The following is a 15,427-nucleotide window of genomic DNA, read 5'->3' on the forward strand; positions in this document are numbered from 1 at the left end:
CTCCAGGACGATCTGGTATGAGGTCCTCTCGTGGATTCGATCCACCTCGGGTCCTCCCACGGTTGAGGGCGACTTCGCGGAGTGGTGGTCGCTGGTGGTGCGGACCGTCCCTCGCCAGCTGCGCAAAGGCACCTCGTGGATAATCATGCCCACGGCGTGATGGATATGGAAACACCGGAATGCTGCGGTCTTTGAAAACGCACGTCCGTCAGTGTTCAACGACATTTGTTCTTAAGCGCGGCAATGGGCGGACGCGGGGGGGGCGAGGTGTTCGCCAACTCCTCCCCTAGGATAGGTTCCCTTTCTTGGGTCGAGTTGTATGGCGGGGTGTGTCCTCTCGAGGACTTGTACATATAACCTTCTTTTCTATCAATGCATCGAAACGCAATGCTTTGGCGTTTTCGCGAAAAAATATTATATGTTAGGCAATCTTTCACATTTCTCCTTCTATAAAAAGATTCCTAAACTTTATTTAGATTTGTATGTGTGCAGTCACTAAAACACGTCTAGATATATGTTGATTGTAGATAAAAATTGAGACATACTTTTATAGATGGAGAGTAGACAAAAATAAATAACATTTGGGTTCGGCTTGTATTGAAGCACAGGGCCCTTTCATAAGGGTAAAATAAGAAAAACAAAATTACCAAATGCTTTCGTTGAGAGTTGAACTCAAGACCTCCCGCTTACTAAACGGGTGCTCTAACCAACTGAGCTACGAAAGCAGACGCGTAGAAATTGTTAGCAAATATTTTACCGACGGGTTTCGATTACGAAGCTCAGCTCGTCTGTCCTGCATTCTTCTCATTGTCTTTTCCTCCCAGAAAAAATCCTCCATTGCGAAAAGACTTCAGGTAAACAATGGTGCGTCTAGAGAGTAAAAGATAAATCTCCACAAAAGCAAGTGCTATTATCTCCACAAAAGATAAATCTCCTCAAGATCAACATAACATCAAGGTCCTGGCTATCTGTCCGATGCATACTAATCAAGCGAGGTACCACCGTCTTCTACTCAGCTTCCATCTGCGTCACAATTCCCCCAACGTGCAAACCCTTGCTAATCAAGAATTTACCTTGGAACATCTCAAAGAAAAGAAAGAATTCACCCTGGAACAATGCAAAACATGCGACCAACCAAGTTCTGGTTACCGAAACCCAATAGTACAAAAGGCAAAGCCCTGAAGATACATTGCACTTGAAGAAAGCAAGAGGCAGCACAGCACAGGACAGAGAAACTTGGTGATGACAAACGCAGGTATATTAACAAGTTCATGATGCCAGGATCACAAGACCAACCTAAGGTTAATAATACTTTAGACAACTGCACCAGAGTCTACTACTATCACCGACACACTAAACTACAAGACAAACTAAGAGGCACTTTGTTAATATATAAGCACAGCAGCACGCTGTGAGATATATAACTGACTTTGTTTCCTGGCAGATATAGTCTCTTCGTTCAACCAAAGGTTGAAGAATGAACTCTGAACACTAACTTAACAACCTACAATCCATCGTTGCCTCCTTGCCTTGACGAGTCCTCATCCAACCAGTCTGTGTCCAGCTCTGCGGGGTGATCTGGGTTTGCTGCAGGGACATTCTCCGTGTTCCCATGCAGAGAAATCGGCCTCAGGTTCTCCCCTTGCTCCGTGATGTAACTTCCTTTGACCGCGCTCGAAATTTTGAATCGCTGCAGCTTTGTGCTAATACTAGTTTGACAGGTTCCTGATGTCAAGAGTCGAAGACACGTAAGCAAAAGAATATCAGGCTAAGGAACTAAACAACTAAATACCTAAAAAAGAAACGGTAAAAGTTCAAGAACTATACTGACCTACTGATCCAGGAACACTCCCATATGGACAAACTGCAGATGCTCCAGCAGATTTAGCTGTGGGTGTACCAATTGGAAGCTCACGTTCATAGCAAGCTTCAGTATGCACGTCTTCAGGCAAGCTAAAGAGATTTCTGTTCTCCATTAATCCAGCGTCAGAGAAGTTGCTAGTGTCAGTATCAAAGCAAAGGTTTTGTTCTTTATCATCCTCCAGCTTAGAGTTAAGCTGTTCATCTGTCAATGCTGGCGTTCCTGCAGCTGACACCCGTGCCATACCACTTTCCAATCCATCGGTCAGTGTGGGTTTGGTCATGCCAGTTGAAAGCATGGCTGCAGTGGCTTGATCATCATTACGCTCATTGTATTCTTTCTTACCATCTTTGTAATCCTCACCCTCGAGCTCGAGGTCCAACTCCTCATACAGCAATGGAGATGTATCTGCAGTTGGGAGCACTGTCATTTCCTTGCTGAGGTAAAATCTTGTCAGTGTTAAAAAAACTCAAAACATCAGAAATACTCACCTGATCCAAAAGTTTTCTCATCCTGACCAATAATGGACTGTTTAGGAGATTCCGGTGCAGGTGGGTAACTTGGGAGCTCCTTTCCCTGGATAGGTTCATGCAACTCGAATAGACTGCTCCCATCATAGCCAGTACCAAATATGCCACCTGTATCTTCGCTAGTAAAGTTACATTCTTCAAATTCACCTGCCTCCAGCTCACGGTTAGGCTGTCTATCGAACCAAGTCGATGTTCCTGCATCCTGACCACTTGTATCTTCGCTACTGAAGTTACATTCCTCAAATTGACCTGCCTCTAGCTCAGGGTTAGGCTGTCCATCCAACCAAGTCGATGTTCCTGCATCCTGACCAACTGTGGATTGTACAGGAGATTTAGGTGCGGGTAGTTCATCTGGGAGCTTCTTTCCCTGGATAGGATGATAGTCTTCATGCAACTGCAATAGATCGGCCTTAACATATGCAGTACCAAATATGGCACCTGCGTCTCCACTGGTTAAGTTGTGTTCCTCAAATTCACCTGCCTCCAGCTCGGGGTTAGGCTGTTCATCCAGCATAGCCAATGTTTTCGCATCCTGAATAACTGTGGTTTGTTCGGGAGATTTAGGTGCATGTAGGTCATTTGGGTGATCCTTTTCCTCGATAGGATCCACATGGGAGTCTTCTTTACTTTTCAATTCCTTGAATTCAGTCCCCTCCAGCTCAGGGTTAGGCTGCTCATCCAACAAAGCCAAGGTTTTCGCATTCTGAATAATTGTGGATTGTTCAGAAGATTTAGGTGCAGATAGGTCATTTGGGAGATCCTTTTCCTGGATAGGATCCATATGAGAGTCCTTGTGCAATTGGAATTCAATACCAATTTTGCCACTTGTGTCTTCCCTGCTAAAGTTGCTTTTCTCAAATTCACCCGCCTTCAGCTCATGGTTAGCCTGCACATCTGACAAAACCGATGTTTCTGCAGCTAGCAGAGGGGCTAGAGTCTGCTCATCTTTTTCATGTTCTAGCTGAGATGTGCCTTCACTACTGAAGTTGCATTTCTCAAATTTACCCGCCTCCAGTTTTGGGTTAGCCTGCACATCCGACAAATCCGATGTTTCTGCAGGTAGCAGAGGGGCTAGAGTCTGCTCATCTTTTTCATGTTCTAGCTGAGATGTGTCTTCACTACTGAAGTTGCATTTCTCAAATGCACCTGCCTCCAGCTTGGAGTTAGCCTGCTCATCTGCCAAAGCTGATGTTTCTGCAGCCAGCAAAGGGAGTATTAGCTGCTCATCTTTTTCATGTTCTAGCTGAGACGAAAGCTTGCAACCCCTAATTCCTTCATCTAGGGTTGAATGTTCATGAGAGCCTTGATGTGAATCATGTTCTGAAGGAACTATTTTCTCAACTTGTGGGTCAGCATGACAAGTGACGGCATCATATTTATTTTCAGCACTTGGAAGCACAAGATCACCATGCATATCAGATCCTTTACTGGAATCAGGTTCTGAAGAATCCATTTTCTCAACTTCACTTTCCAAGTCTTTGGCTGTCTCAGCTCCTATCCTATCATCTTCCTTCAGTTCGTCACTTTGCTCTTTGAGACCCTGCTGTAGTGCTTCAGTACTGGAACGCCCTTTCGGTTCATCCAGGAGATCAGTTGATTCGAATTGGTTAGGATTAGAACTCGGATGCACATCAGTGTCACCAGTAGAAGCAAGAAGTGAGGTGCTCAATAAAGTAACTTGGTTTTCCTTAGGCTCGTCGCATTGCTCTTTGAGACCCTGCTGTAGTGCGTCAGTAGTGGAAGACCCTTTTGGCTCATCCAGGAAATCAATTGATTCAATCTGGTTAGGATTAGAACGCGGATGCACATCAGTGCCATCAGTGGAAGCTACTGGTGAGCTGCTCAATGGACCATCACCAAGACTACAAGCATGCTTAACTGCAGTAGGTGTAAAAAAAAGTTAAAACTGTTCTCCATTAGGAGCATGCCAATTTGTTTGATAGACAGAGACTGCTAATATCCATGCTATGGCGAGTACTTCCTTTCCAAATTAACATGATCGGTGAAATGCTTACCCGGTTCATTTGCATGTATTGGTTCACAGGAAGAAATAATGTATGTAGAATGAACAGGCTTCTTATTTTCTTCATCATACGGTACTTCCTCAGGATTAGTAAATCTGCTAAACCAAAATGTGTAATTTCCATGTTGATACAATCAAACGAACAAAAATTATAAGTGCTTCTCGTGATTCTAAAAAAGATCATACTTACTCCTTCATGCAATTTGCAGCCTCCAACGAGTCTAGCTGACATGTCATCTGTTCTTGTTCATGGCAAGACATCGCTAATCCTGAAAGAAATACAGTACCATTTAGTTCAGGTCGATATGCTTCAATAGGAGAATATGTTAATATTATATTATATTATTCTTCCAGGAAACTGTAAGAAATCAATGAATGAACGAAGAGAATATGTTATTGCATACCTTCATCAGAAGTATGCGCGCAATCTTCACTTTTGGAAACTGCACCAAAATCAACACTGCTATCATGGTCTGAAACAGCTTCTTGCACAGGTGATTTACCAACTCCGCATTCCACATGGATGTCTTTTGACTTATCAACTTCATTTTTAGCATGAACTGCAACGGCAACATTTTCATAGGGTTCTTCTATGCTTTCCTGCGAAAAAAGATGCTGCAGACTAAAAGGTGATTGTTCAACACCTGTTGAACATCTCTCATTCTTCGATGAGTGTGGTTCTACTTCATCAGGTAATCCACAGTCATGTTTACCCTCTGGTGTAACAGAGGCTGAACATCTCTCCTCCGTTAATGAGTGTAGTTCTGCTTCTTCAAATAATCCACGTTGTTGATTAGACTCGGGTGTAGCTGAACCTAGTGCTGTGTTCTCTAGGGTACCTGACAATAATTTATACATTCCTCTCAGACAATATATAACTGAACTGTGCAACTCATCCTTCACAGTTTACTAGCTAAATGGTCATTTGTTGCTACATTATTTGTTGTTATATTTTATTAACTGTTTAAACGCTTTGGAACCATAGTCCTGAGTTTGTGCAAAATGCGAAAGCGACTACCTCAAAATATACAGTAACTGAATCAACCAATATGTTCAGGACCGCCACCAACTTAGATCTTCAGAAGAGTAGGATATATAACAGATCATTAGTTCCTTACCTTCTAGTACTTGCTGCTTGACCTGCTCCATACATATTTTATTATCAGGATTGTCCACAGCAAGTCCTGCCTCCCTCAGTCTACCACTGACACTCTGCACCGCTGGTGCAGACGAATCCACCACGAACAAGTTATCACTGCTAACCTCAGGAGCGTCAATTTTAGAGGCAGGTGTGTTCTCCCTGTTGCTGAGCAAGGCAGTTGCAGATGGGTTCAAGTCATCCCCTTGCTCCACAGTACCAGGGGCATTCATAGCAATGTTGTTTCCTTGTACTATGCAACCACTAGTTTGACCAATCCCTGATGTAAAAATTGTTGTCAGGAGATACAATAGGCAACATAATTCTCAAGCAAAGATTTAAAAAAGACGATAGATCATATGCATAGGTTATCTTGAAAAGTGTTTCCAGATTATTCATATTTTTCTTTGGTTTTATACATATACTTCGTAAGAAACTAGTGATCAAATTAACCTCTTTAACAGTGTAAATGCCCAAGATGTACTTATTTGTGAAATGGAGTGGTACTATGGAATGAAACAAGTCTGTGTCTCAGATTACCTGATCCTATTACAAGCTCATCATCCTGACAAGTTGTAGATACTTTCGGAGATTTAACAGCAGATAGGTCGTGTGAGAGCTCAAGCTCCTTCTCCTGGCTAGAATCCAAAACATATTCATTGGCCAGCTGAGACATATCGTTCTTCCCAGATTCGTCTTTACTGCAGCTAAAGCTGTGTTCTTCAGATTCATTGCCCTCCTGCTTGTGGTTAATCTGTGCATCTTGAAATGCTGATGTTTCTACATCTGGCAGCAGCATTTTTCCACTCCCTGATGCCTCAACCTGTGCAGCTTCGGACATGCCACTCCCATGGATGCCATGAGTGACTCCATTGTGTAGATTCCACTCCTCTTTATTATCTTGTTGAACTGCTTCAGTATTGGAAGATGCTATTCGATTATACAAAGCATCCGCTGATTCTGATCGTGAAGAATCAGAGTTAGCTTCATCAAAAATACGGGTGCTCTGTGAAATGCAAAATACATCTCCACTAACACCAGAAGCATTCTCGGCTGCATTAGGAGGTGCACGGATAAGACAAGATAGAACCATGGTATTTCTGACTTCCACAAAAAAGATGCAAACAACATATTCTGGGAACAGTCGGTAAAATCAAAAGCAATTAAGTACTCTGTAGAGGCTTACCAGGTTCATTGGCAGGAGATATTTCATGAGGAACATTAATATCTGAAGAAGGAATATAGTGCTTTTTCTCTTCCTCCTTGCAAATCAAGTCCTTCGTAAAAACATCCCTGTAAATTCACTTCCCACTTTAAAAGAGAGACCCCTACGATTCATCATTTCTGTGATTCAGTTATGGAAAATCAAATTACCTCACTACATGATCCGCATCCTCGGGCGGATCTAACTGGGCAGACGAAACCAAATCTTTTGGGCAACTGGATACTGAAAACCCTGGTGAATAAAGTATTCAGCTCTTGTATAATACAGAATAAAAAGTAAGAGATTAAAAACAGGAAAAGTAAGAACCTTATAGTCTACCAGAAACCTGCAAAAAAAAGAAGTTAAAGATATACCTTCTTGTTCATTATTTTGCTGAGACGAAAATGTACAACCCCCGCTTTCTTCGGCTCTTACTGAATTTTCATCAGAGCAATTATATGAGTCAGATTTTGAAGAAACAGCTGTTTCAACTTGACATTCAACCTTGTGGACATCTGATTCTTCTACACTGTTTTCAGGACATGGAATTGCATTATGTGTAGCGGATCTTTCTGCGATTCCCTGTGAGAATAGGAACTGTAGCCCAGTGGGTGATTGTTCAAAATTTGCAGAGCACCTTCCAGCATCACTTTCAATTGAGTGCACTGCCTCCTCTGATAAAGCTCCTACATGTTTACTGTCCGGAATTGGTAAATTGGATGGAGGCTTCTCAGTGGTACCTGAAACAGTATTTGGAAAATATGTATTACATATTTACATCAAAAGAAACTGAACAAGCCATCATGAAAAGGAACACAAATTCAGAGTCACAGCAACAGTGATTTACTTACCTGCTGTACCCTCCAGCTCACTTTCCAAAACATCAGTATCATCTTCATCACGGCTAAGGCCAGGTTCCACAGCTGCCATGCCCACCAGCTCAGAGTTGAGCTGTGAATCCCGCAAAACTGATTTCTCAGCTGCGAATGGCAGCACCCCAATTTCCAAGTCAGTAGAAGTACCTGAAACAGTATTTGGAAAATATGTATTACATATTTACATCAAAAGAAACTGAACAAACCATCATGAAAAGGAACACAAATTCAGAGTCACAGCAACAGTGATTTACTTACCTGCTGTACCCTCCAGCTCACTTTCCAAAACATTAGTATCATCTTCATCACGGCTAAGGCCAGGTTCCACAGCTGCAATGCCCTCCAGCTCAGAGTTGAGCTGTGACTCCCGCAAATCTGATTTCTCAGCTGCGAATGGCAGCACTTCAATTTCCAAGTCAGTAAAAGTTGCTACTTCAATCACATCATCTGTGTGGGCTCCAGGTTCCACAACTACCAAGCCCTCCAGCTCAGAGTTAAGCTGTGGATCCTGCAAATCTGATTTTTCATCTGTGAATGGCAGCACTCCAATCCCCAAGTCAGTAGAAGCTGCTACTTCAATCACATCATCTTTGTGGGCTCTAGGTTCCTCAGCTATCATGCTCGCCAGCTCAGTGTTAAGCTGTGGATCCCGCGAATCTGATTTTTCAGCTGCAGATGGCAGCACTCCAATTTCCAAGTCAGTAGTAGTTTTTACTTCAATTACATCTTTCGTGTGGGCTCCATACGCAATTTGGTCTTCCTCCTGCTCTTCAGCAGGAATATCTTCTTGCAAAGATGATGTCCGTCTCCTCTTCGCAGGTCTTCCCTTTGAAGCAGTGGGCTTCGATTGTGGCGGTGATGTCACTAACTTCGAAGATCTGCGTGTTGTTCGCTGCAGACTCTCATCATTCTGCAAAGCAACTTGGATTGTATGTGCACTCCTTGTCTTAACACTCAGCTCTTCCGTTCTGACAAATTCATTGTGATCCTTATTGTTCTTAGTAACAGCATTAGGAACAGCAGACTTACATGCTGGTGTCCTCGCAGAAACTTCTGACTTCAATTCTTCGTTTAAACCCTCATTCTCTTTCTCGATCACATCTGGGACAACAGAATTACTAGCTGATTTCATCACAGGCTCCTTCACTGCTAGTTGTTTCTCCAAATGTCCAGCTGTATCACTTTGCATTTCAGTACGATCCTCTTTGTCATTATTGAGCATATCAGGTACAACCTTCTTATCTTTCTCAGGCATAGCTGGGACAGCGGATTTCCGTGTTAACCTTCTAACAGGTTGCTTGACTGTTGGTTGCTTCTCAAGCATAGCTGGGACAACAGATTTCCGTGTTGGTCGCTTAGCATGCACTTCAGGAACAATTTCTTTAGTGAGACCCTTGCTCTCTTTCACAAGTATAACAGGGGCAACAGATCTACGGGTTGATCTCGCAACAGGTTTCGTCACTGCTTGTTTCTTCTCCACATCTTCAGGAACGATTTTTTTAGTGAGACCCTTGCTCTCTTTCTCAAGTATAACCGGGGCAACAGATCTACGGGTTGATCTCCCAGCAGGTTTTGTCACAGTTTGTTTCTTCTCCACATCTTCATGTGTGCCATTAGTTTCAGGCTCAAGAGACGATGGAACAACAGATTTCCGTGTAAATCTTCTCACGGGCCCAGGTACCTCTATTTGCATGTCTGTAGCAGAAGCCTTACCACTGCCATCAGAAAATGGAACTTCACCGCCACTTGTAGCTACCGTTGCACTGCCTTTCCGGAGTTTACTCTTTTTCAACCCCACATGCTCGTCTAGCTTTTCCACGCCATCCTTGGCGCCACTGAGCATGGTTCCACGAGTTATCCTTGGTGGGAGCCCCTTGATGGGAGCAGCAGCTTGTTCAAGAGTTGCTTCCTCTTCAGCAGAAGCAGGATGGTGAATGCTACTACCGAGTCTACTGGATTGCCTCTTATTTTCCGTTTTCTTATCCAGCCCTGAATCCGAGTGCACATCATCTGCCTTTCTCCCCCTTTTCTTTGCAATGACCTTGGGCGAAGTCAAGGGAGCTGCTACTGTGCCTGATCGTGTAGTCCTACGAGATATTTCAACCTGAGCCACCTTCTCCACAACAGGTTCCTCCTCCTGCACCTCCCTCTTGCTTTTCTTACTGTCAGGAACAATAGGAGGCACTGGAGCGACCACCACCACTCCAGATCTTAGAGTTCTACCTGAAGGTAGAGCTTCAGTAGGCTGCTCTGTGACTGATGTCTTTTCCTTGGCATCTGCTGCCTTCCTCCTCCCTCTTTTCTTCACAACAGGAGACATTTCAACCTCGGCCACCTTCTCCACAGCAGGCTCCTCCTCCTGCACCTCCCTCTTGCCTTTCTTACTATCGGAAACAACAGGTGGCACTGGAGCGACCACCACCGCTCCAGATCTTAGAGTTCTACCTGAAGGTAGAGCTTGGGTCGGCTGCTCCGCGACGGATGTTTTCTCCTTGGCATCGGCCACCTTCCTCCTCCCTCTTTTCTTCTCAACAGGAGACAGCAAGGCATCAGGCTCGACCAGAAGGCTACCCGACCTCGTGCTCCTACGAGAAACTCCGGCTTGCAGGCTGCCATCCACATCCTCGATATCGTTCTCCCTGGTCTTCCGCTTCAGCTGATGCCTCCTGCCAGCTGCATCCTCTTCCTGCTCAGCCTTGGGTGGGTTCTTCCGAGTGTCGGACCGCCTCGCCGGACCATCTGCCTCTCCAGAGTCACTCTCGTCAGCGGAATCTCCGCCGGCTTGGGAACGCGTCAGCCGCCGACCCCCTCCGTTTCCTCTGGCGGCGGCAGGAGGAGGAGCCTCCCCGGCCTTGGGCCTCCCCCGTTTCCTGGGGACAGCCGGCGAACCCGTCGCCAGGGACCCCCGGCGTGCTCCCCCGCTGGCACCCGCCTCCGCCTCCTCGACGTCGAAGGAGACTCTCTTGGCCGCATCGGAATCCCCGCCCGCCGGCCGCTTCAGACACCCCTTCCCCACCACCACCCCGACCGCCTCGCCGGAACCCTAGAAAGCAACAGGAGGAAATCAACACCAGGATCAATCGTTCCCGCAGCAACCGTTAGGGTGCCGTGAACTACTAGTACCGCGAGGGTTTGAGGAGGGGGGCGGGGTCCGTACCGGGAGCGTGGCGGTGAGGCGCGCGACGAGGTCGGCGTTGGTGCCGCCGGCGGCGAGGCCGTGGCGCTTGCAGAGCGCCTGCAGCTCCCTCCGCTTCATCCCCGCGAAATCCATCTTACCCTAGAACCCCAGTCCAGTCCGCCGCCGCAGATCAACACGAGACGGCGGTCATCTCCGCCGCAGATCCAGGCTTCTCTCTCGCGCCGTTCGAATTTCTGGGACTGGGAGCGGAAGGAAGGGGAAGGCGGAACGAGATTATGAAGGGGCTCCTCGGATTTGGAATGGGATTTCAATCATCGATTTATTAATTGTTATGATTATCCCCGAAGCGTCGGGGGGATTTCCAGTTCGTGAGCGGCGGGCGGGGACCACCGCGGGCTGGTGAGTGACCGGTGGGGCCGGGGTGGCAGTGGGAGGGAAGCGGAGGCTTGCTGGGGAAGGAGGCGTGGGCTTCGAAATTTGGGGCTTCCCGCCCAGTGAAAAGACCGCGTGCGAGTGTACGGGGACGCGGTGCGGGGTGCTACGCTGTTGTGTGGGGCAGCGGAAGCTGGACGGTTTAGGTGGGTCCACGCGTCATTAGTTGAGGGTCGGAGGAATGATGTGGGCGGTTGTTTCGTGGGCACGGAGGCTCGGATGCGGCTACGCGCTCCACGTACAGTTTCCCACTAGGTAGGCTCTTGCGTATTGGGTAGCTGACAGGACGGGGCGCTCGTGCTTTTCGGTTTTAATGAAGGACCGGGCTACCCGGCGGCGCCGCACACAGGCAGCCTCCGTGCGGCGGCTGACCAAAAGAGAATCGTCCACTTCACTTTTTTTCTCCTAGCCTGTATTTGCACTTTACCTTTTCGGGTCGAGCGCTGCTCTCTTGCATGCATGAGTTGGCATAGTAATAGCACTACGATATCACTTTTTTTTGCACCGGTACTCTTTCACACCACTAATGGATGCAGCTGTCCAATTAGACTTGGATAAAACTTTTGACATATGCATGCCATGTTATGGTCCCATTAATATGTCTTTCTCTCAAAAGCTGATTTGGTTTTTCTCTTTCTCTCTCACATTTTCCACTTTATGGCTGAAGAGGTTGCCTCCTGATGAAGAGGCTGCCTCCTCATCCGAACCTACTTTGGACCACCCGAACCTAATTAGACTGCTCATAGTGGGAGTAACTTAGCTAGTAACATCACACAACCCAAGACATTTTGGTGACATGGCATGGCAATGAATGAAGAAAGAGAGTGAGGTGGTAACTAGCTATGTTACCATAACATCACAGACCCCAAGACAAGTTGAGTCTATACCATAATAAATGACACAATGCATGACACCACATATAAGTTACTACCCACTATGGAGGTAGTAACTTATACTAGTAACATATGTCATGTTACTAGTCTAAGTTACTCCCCACTATGACTAGCCTTAAAGGTGTGAGGCAACACCCCTAGGGCTATGCATTGGGCATGCCCTTAGCACTATAGCAAAAGACTTGAATGACCTAAATTTTAATTAGGCCCAAATTTCACATAACTTTCTGTGCAAATGAGAAACTGAGATTGACAAAGCTATCAGGATATTTGACAACAACTATCAGTTAATTTGATATTAGCTATCGGGTTCTTCCAAATAAATGAAGTACTCAAAAATACAATCATCAGATTATTCAGTACTAGCTACCAGGTTATTTAGCCATAACTATCACATTATTTAGCTACACCTATTACCCTTAAAAATTGCGACCAATCATTAGATTATTCAGTTTAGCTACTAGATTATTTAGTCATAACTATCAGATTATTTAACAGCACCTATTACCCCTGAAAATTGCCAACGTAAGACTCGGCTGCCAAATTCTAGCACATAGCTTCCAAATTCCTAATGCATAGCTGCCAAATTCCTATTATAATTGCTAATTTCGTTGCCAAATTCTAGCACCTAGAGCTGCTAAATTCCCTGTGACTAACTGCCAGATTCATAACTACCAAATTTCTATTTTGGTTGCTAATTTCGTTGTATAGTGCCATGAATCTCTTGTTCTTCAAAAATTGAAGACACATGTAACTAGTTAAATCACTCACGGAATAATTCAGATGCAAAACAAAAACTATGAGTAGATCCATCAAAAATCAAGAGGTTTAACATCCAGCAGATAGAGGTGCAGATGGCGAAAAATTCAGGCAATCATCGTGGGCCGCCGGACTCCTCATCGCGCGCATGCCACATTTGCTTGTCGGCGGCGACCACCTCCACCTCGCCCTTACCGGTAGGCGGCACGGTCCTTGCAGTGCGCTCATCGGGGGCTTCCCCGAGTGCATCTCTCCATGCGCTCGTCGGCGACAGCCACGCTGCTGCATGCATGGCGACGCCGGACGGATCTCCCTTGAGGTCGTCGGCTGCAGCCTCCCCCGACGCCTGCTCGGCTGCGCGCGGCCTCGCGCAACGAGTGCCCGTCGAACTCGTATGCTGCAGCCTCCCTCGAGGCAGGATCGGTGGCGCGAGGCCTCGACGCGCGCTCGGTGACGCACGGCCTCCCCGACGCGTGCTCTTTGTCGGCGTCGGCAGAGGAAGCCTCGTTCGGGCTCACTCGCTGGGCGGTAGCGGCCTCCTCCTCGCGCTCGTCCGCGCCGGCCCGGCCGATGCGTCCCTGCGCTAGCGACCGGCGCCCGGTGGTGGCCCGACGGAGGCTAGCGACCGGCTCCTCGCCCTCGTCGCGGCGGACGCCGCTCTCCGTGGAAATTTCAGAGAAATTACGATGAACTATGTGTGGTGGGGAATGGCTAGAGTGGATAAGAGATAAGCTAGACACGGCCGCCCTTTAGGGGGCGATCGATTTTATTTCACCAATCTTAGCGCGCGTCGCACGGAAAGGTAGGCGTGCGGCGCTTCTTTGTATCTTTTTCCTTTAATGAAAAGTCTATTTTAAATTTTGATGATGACTTTAAATATTAGTTGTTTATATTACTATAAACTATTGAATTCAGATCTAAATAAAACCCTGCAGCTGTTTGACGCATCGAGTATAACAAAATCATTTTCGAAGTACATATTGTCTCACTGATTGTGGGGCCCAATAGTCACATTCATCTTATATCCCAATTTGTCTCTTCTCATTTTTTTTAAAAAAAAGAGTTCTTGATGGCGACATGGGGAGGTTTAGGGTCACGTCCTGCTTAGGACAGACCCCGACATCGTCTCGTGCCTCAGGTCCCATGCCGTGGCTAGCGGCCGGCACCACCTCTTGCTTGAGTTCGTGTATGTGCGGCTCGCTCGTCCTTGAGGCCGCGAGGAGCAATAGGAGGCTACGCGGCTGAAGTGGCGAGGGGGCTAGCCTACCTTCGCGGGAACTCGCAGCTTCACGGAGTCGTACTCGGTGTCGACGAGTGCACAAGGACAGTGGGCTGCGGGCACACGATTTAAGGCATGTCATCATTCATGGCGTCGGAGGTGGCACACGGGGAGGATCAGGGTCCGGCGGTTTGGACAATGGCCCCGTCACCAACGGCCATAGCTCGCAGACCGTTGTTGCTTCTTTCTGTTGGGCATATGCGTTACAGGCAATCATGTATGATGTAATTGCCAATATATTCATATAAATGTATTAAAGCCGTCCTTGTATGAATTAGAGTGATGTAACATCGAATATGTGGTTTGATTGTGGAACTAGGTATTCATGGTGTTCTTACTAGATTGTCCTTGGTCGTTGAGGTTGTGGTGAACAAATAATAGGTTAATGTACAAGCTGGCAGATGACTCGGTTCCACTTAGACATGGTGATGCTAATTTGACTTACACGGACTCGGTTAAAGTGTTTAGCGAGGTGGACTGGCCCATATTGATATACATCGAGCAAGTGATGGCGAAAGGACGAGATGTCAGGTAGCGGGGGTGAATAGCCGTTTTAAAAATAATTACATATTTGGCTTCTAAGTATGCAGAATTAAACTAACGTTTATTTTACAAGCATACAATACCTAAATAAGCTAGGCTCAACTAAGTGCAACAACAACAACAACAACAACAACAACAACAACAACAACAACAACAACAACAACAACAACTCAAGCTAAGCAAGATATGCACAGTATATATATGTAACACAAGTGATAGCAAGATATAAGTACTTCAAACTCGATGGCTATCACAAAGAAAGTAAACTCAAGTGTAGAGATAACCGAGGCACGCAGAGAAGAAGATGTATTCCGTGTTCCCCCACACAAGGTGAGGTATGCCACGTTGGAGAGATGCCGGCTACCACAAAGATCTCCTGAATGCCACGAAGGCTAACCTTCTTCTCCAAGTCAATACCACGAAGGACAAAGGCCCTTTCCTTATGGCTAGTTTTTCTCCACTTTGGAGATGGCAAGCTCCACGACCTGCACGGAGGATAAACTCGGGCCTCTTCACAATTTTTCATGAGGTCGCCCTCAAGAATAACAATCTTACGATCTCTCACTCGAGCTAATCGTAATGGAGAGCTCAACGCCAATGATGCAAAAGCAAGAACACCAAAGGCGTGTCCAAATCCTTCACACTCAAATCCCACCAAAGCAAGAAAAGCTATGTAGGACCTAGAGAGGAAGAACAATGGAGGAAATCAACAAATGACTCCAAGATCTAGTTTCAAAGTTCCCCTCACTTA

At 46.2% G+C, this 15,427-nt stretch overlaps 1 protein-coding gene and 1 non-coding gene across 2 annotated transcripts; both read right to left on the bottom strand.

Moving 5' to 3' along the window:
- Nucleotides 1-651: 651 nt before the first annotated feature.
- TRNAT-AGU lies at nt 652-725 on the bottom strand. The gene has a single exon. It is a non-coding gene; the product is annotated as a tRNA-Thr (tRNA).
- A 515-nt stretch (nt 726-1,240) lies between these two features.
- On the bottom strand, nt 1,241-10,887 carry LOC124657064. The gene is made up of 14 exons (XM_047195684.1): nt 10,789-10,887; nt 7,890-10,674; nt 7,608-7,778; nt 7,131-7,496; nt 6,927-7,008; nt 6,739-6,845; nt 6,093-6,605; nt 5,533-5,832; nt 4,819-5,253; nt 4,605-4,683; nt 4,407-4,510; nt 2,353-4,269; nt 1,832-2,269; nt 1,241-1,725 (listed from the first exon to the last, which is right to left on the bottom strand). The coding sequence occupies exons 1-14, from the start codon at nt 10,885-10,887 to the stop codon at nt 1,505-1,507; spliced, it is 7,617 nt and encodes a 2,538-aa protein (XP_047051640.1). The 3' UTR covers nt 1,241-1,504.
- Nucleotides 10,888-15,427: the final 4,540 nt, after the last annotated feature.

Source organism: Lolium rigidum, chromosome 5 (assembly GCF_022539505.1).
Source record: "Lolium rigidum isolate FL_2022 chromosome 5, APGP_CSIRO_Lrig_0.1, whole genome shotgun sequence".
NCBI lineage: Eukaryota > Viridiplantae > Streptophyta > Magnoliopsida > Poales > Poaceae > Lolium > Lolium rigidum.